Consider the following 16,789-nt stretch of genomic DNA (forward strand, 5'->3'; position numbering starts at 1 on the left):
TCTAACACAGTTCACACATTTATTATAGTTATTTTGGCAATCTGCTTCCTTATGATTATCTCCACACTTTCTACATACTTCTGTCTTTTTACAATTAGCCCCAACATTTAAAACATCTTTTCACATTTATAAAGTCAAAAAATTTATAACTTCTCCATCCTATTTTTATATTTTTTTTATCAGATAAAAATTTTTGAATGTCAGACGTTAATTGTAAAATAATTGAACCAGTTCCTTTTTTTGTTGAAAATCGTTTTACAACCTTCATTGTTTCTTCTGGCTTTTTAAAGTTTTGTAAGTTATTTTGTTTTATTAAATTTGATATAAATTCCTTTTCATTGATATTTAATAAATTTTCTTCAACTCCAATAATTGTTATTCTTGGTTGTTTTCTGTCTATAATTTTTATGATACAAGAATTACCAAATTTATTTTTTATCTCATTTGCAATAGAAATTGTATCTGCTTCACTATCAACCTCTAAAATTAATTTACCATTTTGCTTGCTTCTTACACTATTTACACCAACTCCTAATTTAGCAACATCTATGTTGTCTTTCAATTGTTGCAATGATATGCTACTATCGTGATTATCATTAGATATAATGATTATTGTCTGATGTCCTTTTTTGATTGCCGTTTTAGCAGCCTCATTGTTACTTTCTTGTTTATTAACAAAGTTTTCATTGCCAGTAAGATAATTTTGAGTCTGAAGAAGAAATAATAATAATTATAATTATAATTATAATAATTATTATAATAATAATAATTATTTTAATAATAATAATAATAATAATAATAATAATAATAATAATAATTATAATTATAATAATAATAAACCTGTGATGGCAGAAATGGTTACAGTCCTAAATGCCCTGTTTTTAATAACCATCACAATAAAAAGTAGTCAAAAATAACAAGACACAATAATATCCTTGTAATTAATATTTAAGCACAAATATAACCAGATGCAATAATAACCTGGTAATAAAAACGTATTGCCACCATTTCATGTCAACACATAAAATAATTAATATACTAAAAAATTTTAAACATTTCATTATATTGATGAGAAAAATTTATTGAATTCAACATGCATATCAGCATGATTAATCATATCAAAGTATACTCAAATGTTATCATTGGCAAGAAATATATTTTTTATGTGAATATTTCAACACAATTAGTAATCATTAGCTATTTTGATTTTACGAATTGATTCAATTTTAAATTGCTACAGTGTATGCGAGCCCACTTAAATTATCACCAATACGATCGAAATAATAATCAGCAACTATTGCTTTTATTCGTTCGTCATATTGTACGTATGGTCGACGGCGTGGCTTTATAATATCTCGGCCTGCAATATATTGAATAATAATATTTTTGGTTGATGATTGTTCTGTTTTAATTACATCAATCAACTTTCCTAACTCAACATGGCTACTATTAACTCGTCGATTAAATCCTGAGTGCCATCCTTCAATATTGTTCTTCGTCCTTGGCTCATCATTAACAACCGATTCATAACAATTCCATACATCGATTGGAAATTTAGCTACACGACGTTGGCGATTACGCTTAAGCTGACCTATCCAATTTGATTCATAATAATTAAGTACTGGTGCCAACTGTATCTTATATCGCATAAATTTATCTGTTATTAATAAATAATTATATGCCCGAACAACATCAACAGTAGGTATAAAAGTTAACGCAATTAATTTTTTAGTACACATGGCAAACTGTGGGTCATCATTGTATAATTTTTGCAAACCAGCTGCTTGTACATGTCTCCAAATACACTGTCCAAAGTGAAACATACAGCCTAATATTTTTGCCCGAGGAAAACTTGCTTTAAATGCTTTTTCCATTCCTATCTCAAAATCAATCATCATGGTAGATGGATTTAATCTAGGTTCACGTTCTTTAAGAACGTTGAATACTGCAGTATATACTTCTTTATTTTTATGGGGCATTAAAATATATACTAATGGAATAAGACGATTACTAAACCATCCATGTATTGTATACAATTGTTGAAAAATTGCCGGCACACACTTGAAAGTTCCATCGCCTGCCCATTGCTGACATTCAGCTAACAATTCTAAATTACGAATTGTCGTGAAAATTAGGAAACGATCATCACCACCACTATCATGTAATAAAAAATTATCACCTGCTATAGTTTTAGTGAAAATTTCAGGAAAATTAATAGTCTAGTTAACAAGTGCCTTTGTGACGAAAACCTGTTAACTTCATCGAAAATTATGATTTTGGTCTCATTCGATTCGAAATGGCACCTAGAAAAAATGTTTAAGTGGAAAATTGGGGCTCGCAAAAATTGTAAAAGTTATAAACAATTTAGTAAAAAAAAAGGGGGGTTTGGTTTTTTGCAAATATTTCGGAAACTATTTGAGGTATCCAAAATTTAAAAAAAGATCCTTAAAGAGGAGGAAATTTCCTAAAAAACCTCCTCGAATTGTATCGACAATATTTATAATTTTAATTTAGCGGTGAAAATGAGACTAAAAACGGGTAGTGGCGTGAGCACGCGTATCCACCGAATCAATAGCATGATGAATAAAAATTATTTTAACCGATTAAATATAAATATTAAGAACTAAAAAAAATTTGGTAATTTAAAAACACATGAATGAATAATAATCCGCTGAAAAAAAATTTTTACCCCGATTTTTCAATTAACTATGCTTTTGTTAATTAGTTAATTTTTACCTGTTGAAAGTTTACATAAAAACTATGATTATTTGTAAACTAAAAACCCAGAATTTTTTTTACTTCTTGGAGCTATTTTTGAAAGGGTTTAGAAAAGATCGCTGTTGGAAAAATTAAAAAATTTTGATTTTTCACTTTTTTATTAATAATCTAATGCATTGAAAAATGAAAAACGTAAATAAGGTAATTAAAAAATTTTTTTTTTTAATATTTTTATTAATTTGTATTTTTATCGCTAAAAGCTACATAACTATAATTTTTTAAAAATTTTTACTTGCATTGTTTAAATAATTGCTATAAACAAATGCATTGTGAATAAGATTTTTGAAAATTTGCGGATGCAAAAGGCTGTAATTCTTGGATCCCTCCGTCTCCTAAGGCAATGAAACTTGGCCTGCTGCGCATGCTGATCATCTTGTTGATGATGCATCGCAGCAGTAACAATTTGGAGCTCAGGTGAAGCCCATGGTAGAGTCGGACTACCAGGGAAAACCCCCTGAGCATTTAAATAATAATAATAATATAAATTCTCGGCTCTAACGTCAGTCATTTTTAAGCTTCATTGTCGGCCTTTTTTTTGGCCTAGCGAGCTTCGGCCTCGTGTTCACTACCTAGGCCTTTTTTCGGCTAATTCTCGGCCGAGAAAAAAAATTATTTTTTTTTCAGTTTAAAATATTTTATCCCGGGTAAACTTAATGTTTTGACTATTTCTTCCAATAATTTTCTATCCTTTGGAGTTTGGACAGAATCAAGAACATTACTCATTATCGTTTTAATCCCTGATAACGTATGCATTTCAAATTGTACCTTTAAAAATATAACTGATAGATAGGTACTAATAAAGTATGCAGTAAACATTATAATCTCATTTCAATAACGTTATTTTTTGGTTAATAAAATAATTTTTTAATCACACTAGTACATCATTATTTTAATGTATGAATTTCATTAATTATTAAGTTTTAAAATCACCTGGTCATCTCTCTACACCGGTGTCATATGCCTGGTTAACCTCTATTGTATTTAAATTTATTAGCAATAGATAAATATAAATTATAACTCTTATTTACCAATTTATTTATTAATCTGTTATTATTCTCTACCAATCCTATGAGAAATCTTTGAGCTTAATATTTAAATTTTTATTTTTTAATTTCTAAATTTTTGCTTACGCCGTTATAGTAATTTTAATGAATTTATCAATCTCGAATTTCTGATGAATTGTGTATATTTTCATCAATATATATTTTATTATGTATGTACATTTTCGTTTCTTAGCATACACAGCATACACAAATATTAAGCAGACTTTAAATGTAATATCAATAACTCGGTTTATAGATATAAACATGTTTAGTCAAAGCTAGTTTGTCAATCCGAGATTTTAGTATAGCTGGATTAGCGAGACTTAGCTTTTGGATATTTTTACTTTTTACGCCCACCATCTAAATTGAATACCTAACACATTGCGCTTTGATGGTGAGGGTAAAAAACCGAAGTGCAAAGTCTTGCTAATCCAACTGTAATACGCGATTAAATTAGTATTGTTCGTCCATTAATATATAAATACACAAGTATACTAACAATATTTGGATCGTGGATTAAGAGTCTCAAATTGAAAAACTGACCTACGAAAATTAGTTTCAACCCTAGTAAAAATGAATGAGAACCGCCTTCGTTTTAAACTAAGCGCAAGCTAGCGAAAAATCAGGGCATTGCTGAAAGTTTTTGAGAAATCTACCCTCCATTCTGGCTACCAGATTGGCATTTTTTAATTTAACTTCCTGCTATAAAAATTAGAAATTTAAAAAAATTCGGGAAGTTATTGCTTTCACCCCGATTTTCAGAAATTGAGTTTTCATCGGATGTCGACGTTTTGCGGTCCTAGGAAGCTATTCCGACCATTTCCAGAATGATGTTTGATGGTCAGTATGTATGTGCGTGTGTGTGTGTGTGCACAAAAAAAAAACAGTTAACTTGAATTAAGAAAATTTTTTTGATCGATTCGGAAAATCAAAATTTACTTGCACCAAGTAAACAATCATCTTGAAATTTTTATCTCAAATTAAAGTTTTTTTTTCACTTTGAGATATTTTTACGCTCAAATCAAAAAATTTTCACGTGTTTCAAGAGCTTATAGTTCTTAAAGTAAGACATATTTTTTTAACCAAGATACATTATTTTTTTGTAGCAATATTGCATTTTTTTGCTTAAAGAAAATAAAATTTCTCGGAACAAGTACTATATTTTTCACGTAAGTAGAAAAAAGGTGCTGCAGTTGTAACATGAAATTTTATTTTTTCGATTCCATTTGTTTTTTTTTTTAAGATAGTAAATTTACAAACTGTCAGAAAGTTAGTTAATAGTATCTTTTATGTGACTGACTTAGTTAATTAGTAAAAAGTCAATGTTAACTTATTAAAACTCAATTTATTTAACTAAAGTCAGGGGCCAAGATCGCGGCGCGCGTGGGTTACAGTTGTAACACAGTGCAGAGGCAGTTGTAACACGGAATGAAATAGATATTTTTCACCAAACTGCTTTTATTATTCCGTCGTAATACATACTTTTACACTTAATTAACTCTTAAAGTTAAGTATTTAAACTTAAAGTAGCACATATATTTGTATCTTCAATATAAATTATTAAACATTTATAAATATTAAAACTACACTATCCCAGAGTAGATTTGTGGCGCATCTAATTTGCGCAGATCTCATACACGACTCTGAGTGTTACAATTGCTACTCGTTCAAATGTTACAATTAACCCTCACGCAGAATTCTTAATAAAAATCTATTAGGTGTACAAAAAAGTTCTACCCGTTTTTTGTCAAAAAAAAATATATTTAAAAATTTTAAATAAAATACAAATTTTAATCAAAATAACCACCATCAGCATCTACTACCCTTTGCCAACGCTCAGGCAACTGATGGATCCCACGGCGATAAAAGGCTTGATCTTTTGTCGAAATGAAATCATCTATAATCTGTAAATCATTTATAGTGTGGTGGACGATTGAACTTCTATGAGGCCTAGCGTTATCATGCTGCAGTATCACTGGTCGAGGTTTTTGTCCCGCAAATCGTCTTTTACTGTTGATTTCATCTGCTAATTTTTTTAATTGACAACTGTAGCGTTCTCCAGTAACGGTTTCTCCTGGTTTGAGTAACTCATAATATAGCACGCCCCACTCATCCCACCAAATACAAAGCAATATTTTTTTCCCAAAAACATTACGTTTTGGTGTTGATGTCGTTGGTTGTCCTGGGTCTACCCAATGTTTTCGACGTTTAGGATTCTCATAGTAAACCCACTTTTCGTCCCCTGTTACAAGTTTCCACAAAAAACTTTTTTTTTTATGTCGTGAAAGCAACGACAGGCAGGTGTCAACTCGTCTCTCTCGTTGTTCTGGAGTTAATTCATGAGGTACCCATTTTCCTTCTTTTTGAATCTTACCTAAAGCATGTAATCTTTCAGAAATAGCTTGTTGAGTAACGTTTAACTTTTTCGCAAGTTCTTGTTGTGTTTGTGCAGAATCTTGATTCAGTAATTCTTCCAATTTCTCGTCACTGATTGTTGAAGGTCTTCCAGAGCGTGGTTTATCATTTAAATTAAAATCTCCGTTTGTGAATTTCCGAAACCATCTTCGACAAGTACTGTCATCAATAACACTGTCACCATAAGTTGCACAGATTATTCTTTGAGCTTCAGCAGCACTTTTTCCTTGATGAAATTCATATAAAAGACAATAGCGGATATGCTCATTACTTACTTCCATTTTTAACTTAATAAAAAAATATATATATCGAAGATTAATATATTAAAAGTTTGATGAATTTGAAGAGTACAAACAGCTGTGCATGTACATATACGTATTCATAGCTAACCTATAAATAGCTGTTAGATAACTCCATCTTTGAAAAACGGGTAGAACTTTTTTGTACACCTAATAATTACAATAACAAAAATCAGTAAATTGACATAAAATTCGATTATACAATACTCTTGATATGTTCCATAAAGCATGAATACAAGTCTCACATCATAACATTAGAAAACAAATTTGTTATTAAAAATTGTGAAGCGCACAAAAAAAAAGTTTTCACGCATATTTTCAATAATTCTCAATATTTTCATTTTGGAACAAGATTAATAACTGAAACTTTGATCTAATCAATAATTTACTATTTTGAACAAGTTAAAAAAAGAATAACAATAATTTTTAGTTTTTGTACTAGCTTTTCATTGAATATTACAACTGCCCCTTGTTACAACTGCAGCACCTCTCTCCTATTTTTGTATGCTTCGGCCAAGACAACAAAAATTGCTTAAGCCAAGAAAAAAAATTTCTTAGGAGAAAAGATAGATATGGAGAAGGGGAAAGTCACCGGTGTTAGGCAGCAGCAGTGGGAGTAGTTCGGTGCTCGCCACGAGATCGCGCTCAGCTACATGTAGTATTCCTGGTAAAAAAGATATTTTAGAATTGTTATATTCCAAATTTGAACACGATTTTTCGAGTACTCTTCTATCATATGACAAAGTGACAAGTATCTTTTTTGATTGCATACAGTATATTGTATAATACATTATGACATTTATATTAATAGTTATTTGAATAATTTTTCGCGAAATAAAAAAACAAAAAAATACGTTTCAGATAAAAAAAAAGAATCGACACGTTAACCTTTCAGAGAGAGAACACGTTTCTGACTGAGAAAATTTTCCAACTTCCCTGAAAAAAAAAAAATTAAATTATTTATTTTTTTTTGGTAATTTTTCAAAAACGGCTCGACCGATCGATTTTAAAATCTAATCAGCTCTAGAACTCAATAAAACGCATCATTGCCACACTGAACGCCAGAATTGGGTAATTAGTTGAAAAAATATCGGTGTCAGAAAATTAAAAAAATAACAATTTACCTCGTGAAACATTCTAACCCAATTGTTTTTACTATTTAATAAAATAAGAATTGAATATTTTCTAGGTAGATATCATTGGAAAATCGATAGACCTCCTGTAATGTCACTGTTCGACTCTCATAGTTCTTAAATTTTGTTTGAAGGATTCAAATTTAAATAATACAAAAGTTAAAATGAATTCAAGTACATATTTAAATAAAACATTAAATTTAAAGTCAGTCGGTCACCAGGCAGAGGTCCGGAGCCTTAGATGTTCGCCGGCTGACTGACTGTTCTGTCTTCGCAAATCCAGTACAAAAAAATTATAAAATTATAAATCGTCCAGTGTCGCATCTCAGGTTACCCTAGAGAACGTCGTCGAGGCCCGGGTCTCATGCCTCGTCATGAGTTTAGACTACGAGCCACGACGGTGTTCGCGGAAATCGCTTATCTGCTTTAGTTACTCTATTGAAAAATTTTTCTTCATCAGAGTAATCAAAATTTTATTATATATTACCGAAAAAAAAAAAAAAATCTGGGCGTCGATTGGCCCTGTGAGCCAGCCCCAAAACTTCCCGCTGTTTTCGAGCTCTTCGAGTTCAAAAATGCTATTTTATGCGATTGTTTTTTTTTTTCGACCTTTGCGAGCTCTAACAACTTACGGTTTATGCTAAAATTTGAAAATTTAAGAATCGAAAATCATTAATGAAGAAGCGGTTTTTTAATTTTTATTCCTAATTATGTTCAATAAAATGAATGTATTGAGGCAGAAATCAATGTCAGTCGTCAAAATCAAAGTTTAAATGAGTTTTGACTAAGGTTAGAGCAATAATAAATGAAATATCCGAGGAAATGATTAAAAACGGTGTTTTTTCTATTTTTTTTGATTTTTTCGATTTAAACTAAAGATTAAGATAGATTAAATTATATGATGATCGAAAGAGACCATAAAGAAGAAAAGTTGGTATGATTTCAAACACATTTTAGTACTTTATATTTTGATTTATCCGGAAAAAAATACCATGAAATGTTACTTTTTTAACTTTTTAAGGCCGATATCTTTTAAACGATTTTTACACTTGAGGTGGCAATCGGCGCGTTTCATTAAATTCTGGAACGCATTAAAATTTGCAATCGATCGGTTTAGTTGTTTCGAAGATATTTGGAAAAAAAACTCGTTTTTTACTATTTCTTTCTCCAACGATATCCTTCAAACGCATTAATTGATTGAGATGGTTGAGGCGGCAATCGACGCGTTTTTTCAATCTCTACAGTTGTATAAACTTTGAAGTCGATCATTCAAGTCATTTCTGAGAAATAAAAAAAAGGCAAGAATTTTTTTTTTTTTTTTTTTTTCCAGAATTCGCAAATATTTTCGAATCTATTTGATGAAATGATCTGAAATTTTCAGGAAAGTTGATGGCCAACAAGACCTTTCGATTGCCGCTTTAACCATCCAAATCAGTTCATTAGTTAAAAAGTTATAGAGCGTTCACATCAAAATTTGTTAATTAGTTTAAAAGATATCATTTTATGTCATTTTCCCCAGATAAATCATGATATAATGTACTATAATGTGTTTGAGTTTGAAAAGCTCATAAGGAAACAATGGCATCCAAAAGTATTTTCTAACTCAAAGAGCTCGAAAATGCATCCACAACAATGTTTTTGAGCTCTTTGAGCTTGAAAACAGCGGGAAGTTTCGGTGCTGGCCCGCAGAGTCAACCGATGCCTACATTTTTTTTTGTATTCAAGCAGTCTTAAAAAGTAATAAAAATCAAAATTAAAAAAATCGGCTACGCTTAACCTTAGCTATTGCCAAAACGAGTAAAACAAAATGAAAAGTTAAAAATTGGTTGATAATTGCTCGAGTCATCGATGCAACCATTTCGAAAAAAGTCGTTTCGACTAAAACGTGTTTGAAGTGTTACGTTTTGGGAAATTACCCAAAATTAATTAAAAATCAAAATAATTTTTAATTATTTAATTTTATCCAGGTTTGGCCTCGTTAGAGTGTCTATAGACCCCTGGTGGGCCGTGGTCGTCGATTATTTTATTAATTATTAATTTTATTTGATTTTCGCGATTTTAAAATATGTTCGCGATCCGGTCTCCATATTATTTATGAGGATGCAGGATTTGAGGTATTCTGGACAGCCGGTGGCAGTGTCCAGGACTGGATAAATTATTGGGCAGCCGGTATCAGCGCCCAATATTTAATTGATGATTTTTGGATTATTGGGCTGCCGGTAGCAGCGCCCAAAATAACCATGGAGTCGTAGGGTATTGGGCTGCCTAATGGCAGCCCAAAATAAGGTTGGATTAATTTAAGATTAATTGTAATTTATTAAGGCTAGAGAGCAGAGGTTCGAGCTCCATGAGCTCTCTCGAAGGACTGACTATTTCGTCATTATAAAAATATAATAAAGCCAACAGAGTTGACAAAATTTTGACGCTGCATCTCAGGGAACCTGTGAGAGAATCGTCGTAGCCCGGGTCTCATGCATCGTCATCTGTTTTGCCTACCCGCGAGCCACGGCGACTCTCTTATCATAACCGATTTCCGTTTCATTGTATAAAATTATTTAATTAAAAATAATTAATTTAATTTAATCAATAAAATATTACGGGAACGTAACAGAAGGTTTTGGTTCTTTTCTCTTACTGTAAAAACATGTATCTTTTAAAATCTTCATACTTACATCAATGACTGTAACTCAGTTTATTTTAGGAATTTTGATTCCAAATTTTCTAAACATATTTTCGAATGTATAAACTTTGAATTAAAACAAAAAAAAACTTTTTTTTTTTTTATTTTTTACAATGGGTATCCCCTTTAACAGCTCTAAAACTTATTGCTGCTGTCAAGCGTAAACGTATTGACGAAAATAGTTATTGAAATCGTGTTTTTAGTTCCTTTGAGAAAGCATTTACCGGTTTCTCATGAATAAATAATTACTTTCTTTCTAAAATTTTATAAAAATTAATACGTACAAATAAATTTTTACACCATCTAAAAAATTTAGATAAATGTGTCAGAAATACATATTTTATAATTTTTTTGGAATACAATTATTTGAAAAATAGAATGATACATTTATTTAATTTTTTTTTTAGTAAATAATAAAAAATTGGCTAATAAATTAAATAAGTCATTTTTATTGGTATGTTGACAGGAGTCTACTCTAAACGTGACATAAATTACGATCAAGTGGTTGGAAGTATTCTAATTTTACCACTTTGGATAGAAAACTTCTTCCCCAATGATTCATCTTCCCAACATTTTACTGGCCAGAAATTTTGCAGAAAGAATATGATAATATATTTCTCACCGCAATTTTTTTTTTTTTAATATAAATTGTTATTGAGAAAATATTATGTTTATGTATTGTAAGTAATCAAATTAAAATATATAAATGAAACCGTGAGTACATTATTAAACACATATTTAAACGAATTATTCTTGATGATAATCTTATCAATGCCCATGCTATGAAAGTCATTCCAGCACTGATTTCAATTTATATGATAAAATTGTAAATTAATATTCCTTAGAAATTCATTAATAATTCGAAGGTGTGATAGATTAATATACATTTAATATAATATTTTAGTTTATAGCACAAATTATAATTTATGTTATCTATATTTTGAAAATGTATCTTTCACTTATAATTACTCCGCATTTTAATTAATTTATATTATAATTAATTCAATTAATTGACGATATTTTACTAAACCATAGTTTGATTTAAAATGCATCATAAAATCCAATTATTTGAAAATATGACAGCAATATAAATTGATTTATCAATAATTTTATCATTGTCAGCGAAATATTTCTGTTAAACATTAAAAAATATCATTGTATTATTTAATAGAGAATAAATAATTGTACAAATATTTATAGATTACAAAAATATTATATATTTACAGACCATAGTTATTTAATTTCATATTTTTTAGTGATTGTATTATTAAAGTTAATGAAATAAATATGATTTCACATAGAGTAAGATCAGAAGTTTTTCTATTTCTATTGATGTCATGCCTATAAGATGGAAAAAGTATAAATTGTCTACAATTGAATTTTTTTGAAAAATTCTATTGGATAATAAATTGCAAAATTATCAATTTGGCATCTGAATAGTATTAGAAAATATTATTTGGAATTGTTTCGCAACTCATTATCGTCAAGAAGAACATGGATTAGACCATACTGGCCTGTAATCATCCAATCTTCTTGTTTACTGAATAGTTTATCAACTTTTTCATGAGATAATCCAACAATCAAGTCAGCTTTTATTGTTCTTAGCGTGACTATATTGGTTGGTTGGAATCCTCGCAATGCTGTTTTTAAATCAGTCGTATAGTCCCAGTTAATATCTCCCAATAGTTTTCGATAATTCAAATCTCCTTTAAACATAACTAAGGTAGCTTCAGATAATTTTTCATACAATTTCGGTGACTGGATTTTCATTTCCGAAAAATCATATGGTTCCGTCCAAAAAGATTCAATCTGCAAAAATTTCATAAAAAGCTGTTAAGTTCGTTTTAATATGTATGGAAAGGCTGTTTTTATGTCGATTTCTACTAAAAAATTTTAAGGTACTTTCTTATGCTCATAAGATATATTTTAAATTTTATGTCGAATGAATAGTCACTCCACTCACCAAAATTTTGAGGAAGAGAATACGCAAAGGATTTCTGGTGTAGGTGTGCTAAATTTAATAATTAACAATAAACACAAGATTTTAAATATCTAATTTAGTTGGTTTTATTTACACTTTTTACACAAATATTTAATGGTAAAATATTTTGAAACAGCGAATGCGACAACAGTAGAATAAGCAGCAAATGCAACTGTCATAAAAAATCACGTTTAAAATTAAGCACGTGGTCTCAGCGAATGCGACTGATACGCGGCAAGTTAAATTCAATTAATTTAACGTAAAAACAGATATTAACTCAATAAGTAGTTGTCTTAAATTTAAAAGTTATTTATTGGGAAAATATTATGACTGCAGAGCGAATATAGAACATAGAGATTGATAATTTAATAGGAGATTAGCGTAGTGTTTATAAAGACAAGGTTGTACGTGAATAGCACAAGGATCCGGCTTGAAGGACCAAGTATATAGCTGCTTGAAAGAATGAGCTTCGTTCAAAATTGGCATCAACATCGACATTATATTTGAAAATAGATTACTCCATATTGATTTTCTTAAAATTGATGGGTACTATATTGTGACAGGGAAAATATTGTCGACTCGTTGCTTTGGGTCTCTGTGCATGCTGAAATTTACACAGAGTGTACATTTTCCGATTTAGATATAGTTAGTCAAATAAGTTAATTAGTCGGTAAGAGCTCTTTAAATTAACGAACGAAAGGAAAAGGAATCACCGATCGACGTCAATGGTCAGGTGTCTTCCTGAAGAAGTAAGGTGTCTTCCTGAAGGGGTAAGCTCAGACGGTATATAAGGGGCTGTTTTAGCCCAGAGATGAGAGTCAGTCTCTTCCCTCGAGGTTAAGACCTCTTGGGAACAGAGTGATAACGTCGGCTGGTAGCTCGTGCCAATCAAACTACAACTTGCGTTGGAGGGTATCCAGCAGTTATAGCCATTAGAGTATGTTTTACGTCGAGATCTAGGTAAGCGTTGGCTGGTAGCTTGCTTCCTAAACTTTACACGTCAACTATCATTGGATCCAGCACCAGTGCCATTAAGGAACGAAGACCAGGAAGACCAGACTCTAAGCAAGTGGCGCAGGAACCAAGGTAAAAGCAGACGGAAGTCGTGGCTGGTGGTCTGATTCCGATCTAGCTATTATTACCAATTGCGAGAACACGGTGGGAGTCCAGTGGATACACGTGTACGCGACGTGGATATACAGGATACATACATCATCTTAGGTGTTGAGAGTCCAGGGGACTTGCGCATCGGGTCAATTGGTTATAAAATTACGTGAACAAAATCGTCCAGGGGACAAAGATTCATCAAGATTCAGGGGATCAATAAAATCGTCTAGGGGACTTGTGTGTATGTAGGAGATATTCCACGATCAATAGTGTGGGGAAGTGTGTGTGAGATATAAAATATTATGTAACTATTTAAATAAAGAAAAGAATAAATGTGAAAGAGGTATTATTAATTCCTAATATTCTACTCGCCGAATCTATAATAACTGTAGCAAATGCATTCATTCCACGATCCAGCTCTCGAGACTAGTCATTTCCGGTACTGGAAAGCCGAAATACTTCCAGTGGCGCCCTAAAGGTTAGGTCGCTAGAGTTACGGGTTTGTTTCCTGAAGGAGAGGTTCTCCGTCATATTATTTTGTCTTAAACGATTTCAAAAGTCCATGTGAAAAACAAGTTAGATATTGTAACAGGGTAAACTTAAAGAACATATATAATTAATTAATTTGAATTTGAATTTCGTTCCCGCCAATAACCGGCCAACGACCTCGTAAGTTGCGAGTTAGTGATGCGACTAGACACCGGGTGTCGCATGGATCACTACGGCCCGTCCGTTCGTCATTTCCTTAGTCTAAGAAAGTAGGAATAGGTTTCCGGGGAAGTGAATTGAAGTGAAATGATATAAGGGACTGCGGAACGTGAAATAGACAGAGTTGTCCAGACGACGAGAACTACCGGACGCAATTAGCCATCACCAGGTAAATATATATGTCCTTTCACGCTTCACGTGGAACGAGGCGATTCATTAACTAATATTTAACTGTGAATTAATTATTATGCCTTTAGGCCGATACCTACAAAAAAAAAATAATTTAACAAATTACTAATGCGGACTGATTATTGACAGATTACCAATTGAAACTCCTGAGTGATGAGAGAGAGTGCAGACCAGCGAAGAGAAAACTAGAGGAGTCGACAAGACCACCAGATACCTTCCTCAGCGTAGACTGGAGTTTTCCTCAAGATAAATTTTATAATTAATTAAGGCCTCTAAATTAATTATTAGATGGCCGAATTAATTATAATTAATTTACTTAATATCCTTCTGCTGGTTACGTGAAATAGATTTGTAGCTCAAGGCCCGTCGGCTAGTTTAACCACGCGTCTCGTGTTCTCGAAATTTCCGTAAATTCTTTGACGTGTACTCGCCATTATGTCTGAACTCTAAAATTATTCTATTCGAGGCCTCTCGGCTGGAATAAAATAATTTTCCGCATAAATTATTCAATAAATAAATTCAATTAAATTCCATCAATTACAAAAGTATCTCAAGCCTGTCGGCCACTCTAGATCAAATTTTCCGTGTTATAAAATCGTAATTTCAGGCCTTGCGGCGCCAATTCACTGGCCGAATCTTCTAGTCAATTTTAAACGTAATTCTAGTCGTAAATTTAGTCACAAAATATTTTTAAAATAATTCTTATTAAAATTATAAAATCGAAAATCAGAATTTTAAGACGCTAGAAAATTTACGGTAAAATTATGTCGAGTAAAAGTTAAGAACGGATTATTTTGATAGTAAATTGAGTTGAGTATTGAAGTACGTAGTAAGGATATTTATCAGAGAAATTTGAGTAAATTAACTATATAAATTTTGGAAGCAAATGTTAAGGAAAATTTATCAGTGAAAAACTAATTAATTAATAATTAAATCAACACCAAAATTAATTAATTAATGAATATAAAGTGAATTAAATAAATCAGTGGAAATAAATGAGAATTAAATAATTGTGAAATTTGTATACTGGAAATTTTATTAGTGAAATTTTTATATTGGAAATATAGAGTCTATTAATTGAGTATAAGAAAGTGATGTCATGAAATTAAATAAAGTAAAGTAGAGTCAATTAGAGTAAGGGAAAACTGTGTCTGTGATTTAGGTCCGGTGGACAGGTTAAGTTCTTTTAAATAATTATACATCCAGGGGATGATTTTTAAATTAAAATTAAGGTTTACCGTCCAGGGGACGAGATGTATTTTATTGTGAGTGTGTGGGTGTGGAAAACGTCCAGGGGACGCATATTAGTTTGCCATAAGAAAACGTCCAGGGGACGCAATTTAGTTTGTCATAAGTAACCGTCCGGGAGACGAGAAAATTTAGTTTGTCATAAGGAAATTTAGTTTGTCATAAGTAATGTCCAGGGGACACATTAGTTTGTCATAAGTATATTAGTTTCTCATAAGAAATAATTATTGTTATAAGGTTGATAAAATAAAGCAAGGTGCTTAATTTAATTTAATTTGGATTAACATTATTTCAGCCTATTCTACGATTCCTCTCCTCTCTCACAAAATATTACAAACGACCCTGAGTAGTAAATTAATCTAATTTAATTAAAATAAAATCATACAACTTCCGGTTCTGAAAGGCCGAGTCCATCTTCCAGTGGCGCCCTATTATTCGACTATAATATTCGGTGCGACCAGACTTGGCAAGAATAATCTCTCTGTCATAATATAATTTCTGTCATTTTACAGAAACATGATGGCTTGAAGATGAATCTAAATACTGATAATATTTTAATACATATTACTTTGTAATAATTTGCAGAATACTATTAGCTGATACCATCAAAGGTAGAGGTATTTTCAATCTCTAAAGTCAGCATAAGAAAGTACCCTTCAGGAATTTACTTACTCCTACGAGTCTCATAGCATGACATTTAAAAAGTTTATTTATAACCCGTATTTATTTCTATAAGACGTTTCACGCCAAAGTATGCGATTACAGCTCTCATATTTTTTATACGACTCACAACTTATTATTGTACACCTCAAACGCTCTGCGTTTTACTTACCATCGAAATATTTTTTTAACTTACATTCAGGGTTGCAAATTTTTCAATTAAAAAAATTACAATTATTATTATTAAAAAAATTAATAATAGAAATGATTCTGATAATTAATTTTTTTTAAAATGAGAAATGAAAGTCATTTTAATTTTCATTTAAAAAAAGAATGATCAATGTATACGAGCAACCCTGCAATCACTACGTGACTGCCCAAATATCACTACTAAACCAGGAGATACGGTAGTGTCTCGCGCCAAGTACACGTTTAAACACATGTATATGTGTGAAGTGTCATGGCGCGAGCCTACCGTATATCTATACCGTAGACATAGACGAGTGTGAATTTAGCAGACATACGGCAACTTTAAACTTTAACTATCG

The 16,789-nt window shown here is 31.1% G+C and overlaps 2 protein-coding genes across 3 annotated transcripts in view; one reads left to right on the forward strand and one right to left on the reverse strand.

Moving 5' to 3' along the window:
• LOC103572270 (Golgi phosphoprotein 3 homolog sauron) overlaps window positions 1-11,179 on the forward strand; it is a 48,584-nt gene extending 37,405 nt beyond the window's left edge. The window contains exon 5 of the mRNA XM_014442933.2: window positions 10,815-11,179. The gene's annotated coding sequence lies outside the window, so the exon portion shown is untranslated. The remainder of the gene's footprint in view (window positions 1-10,814) is intronic.
• Window positions 11,180-11,588: 409 nt separating this feature from the next.
• The window catches only part of LOC103572009 (damage-control phosphatase ARMT1), a 46,459-nt gene continuing 41,258 nt past the window's right edge, over window positions 11,589-16,789 (reverse strand). For both annotated transcript variants that reach the window (XM_014442936.2, XM_053736848.1), the window contains exon 6: window positions 11,589-12,157. In XM_014442936.2, the coding sequence (XP_014298422.1) occupies window positions 11,801-12,157 (357 nt within the window). In that variant the 3' untranslated portion in view covers window positions 11,589-11,800. The remainder of the gene's footprint in view (window positions 12,158-16,789) is intronic.

Source organism: Microplitis demolitor, chromosome 2 (assembly GCF_026212275.2).
Source record: "Microplitis demolitor isolate Queensland-Clemson2020A chromosome 2, iyMicDemo2.1a, whole genome shotgun sequence".
Classification (NCBI taxonomy): domain Eukaryota; kingdom Metazoa; phylum Arthropoda; class Insecta; order Hymenoptera; family Braconidae; genus Microplitis; species Microplitis demolitor.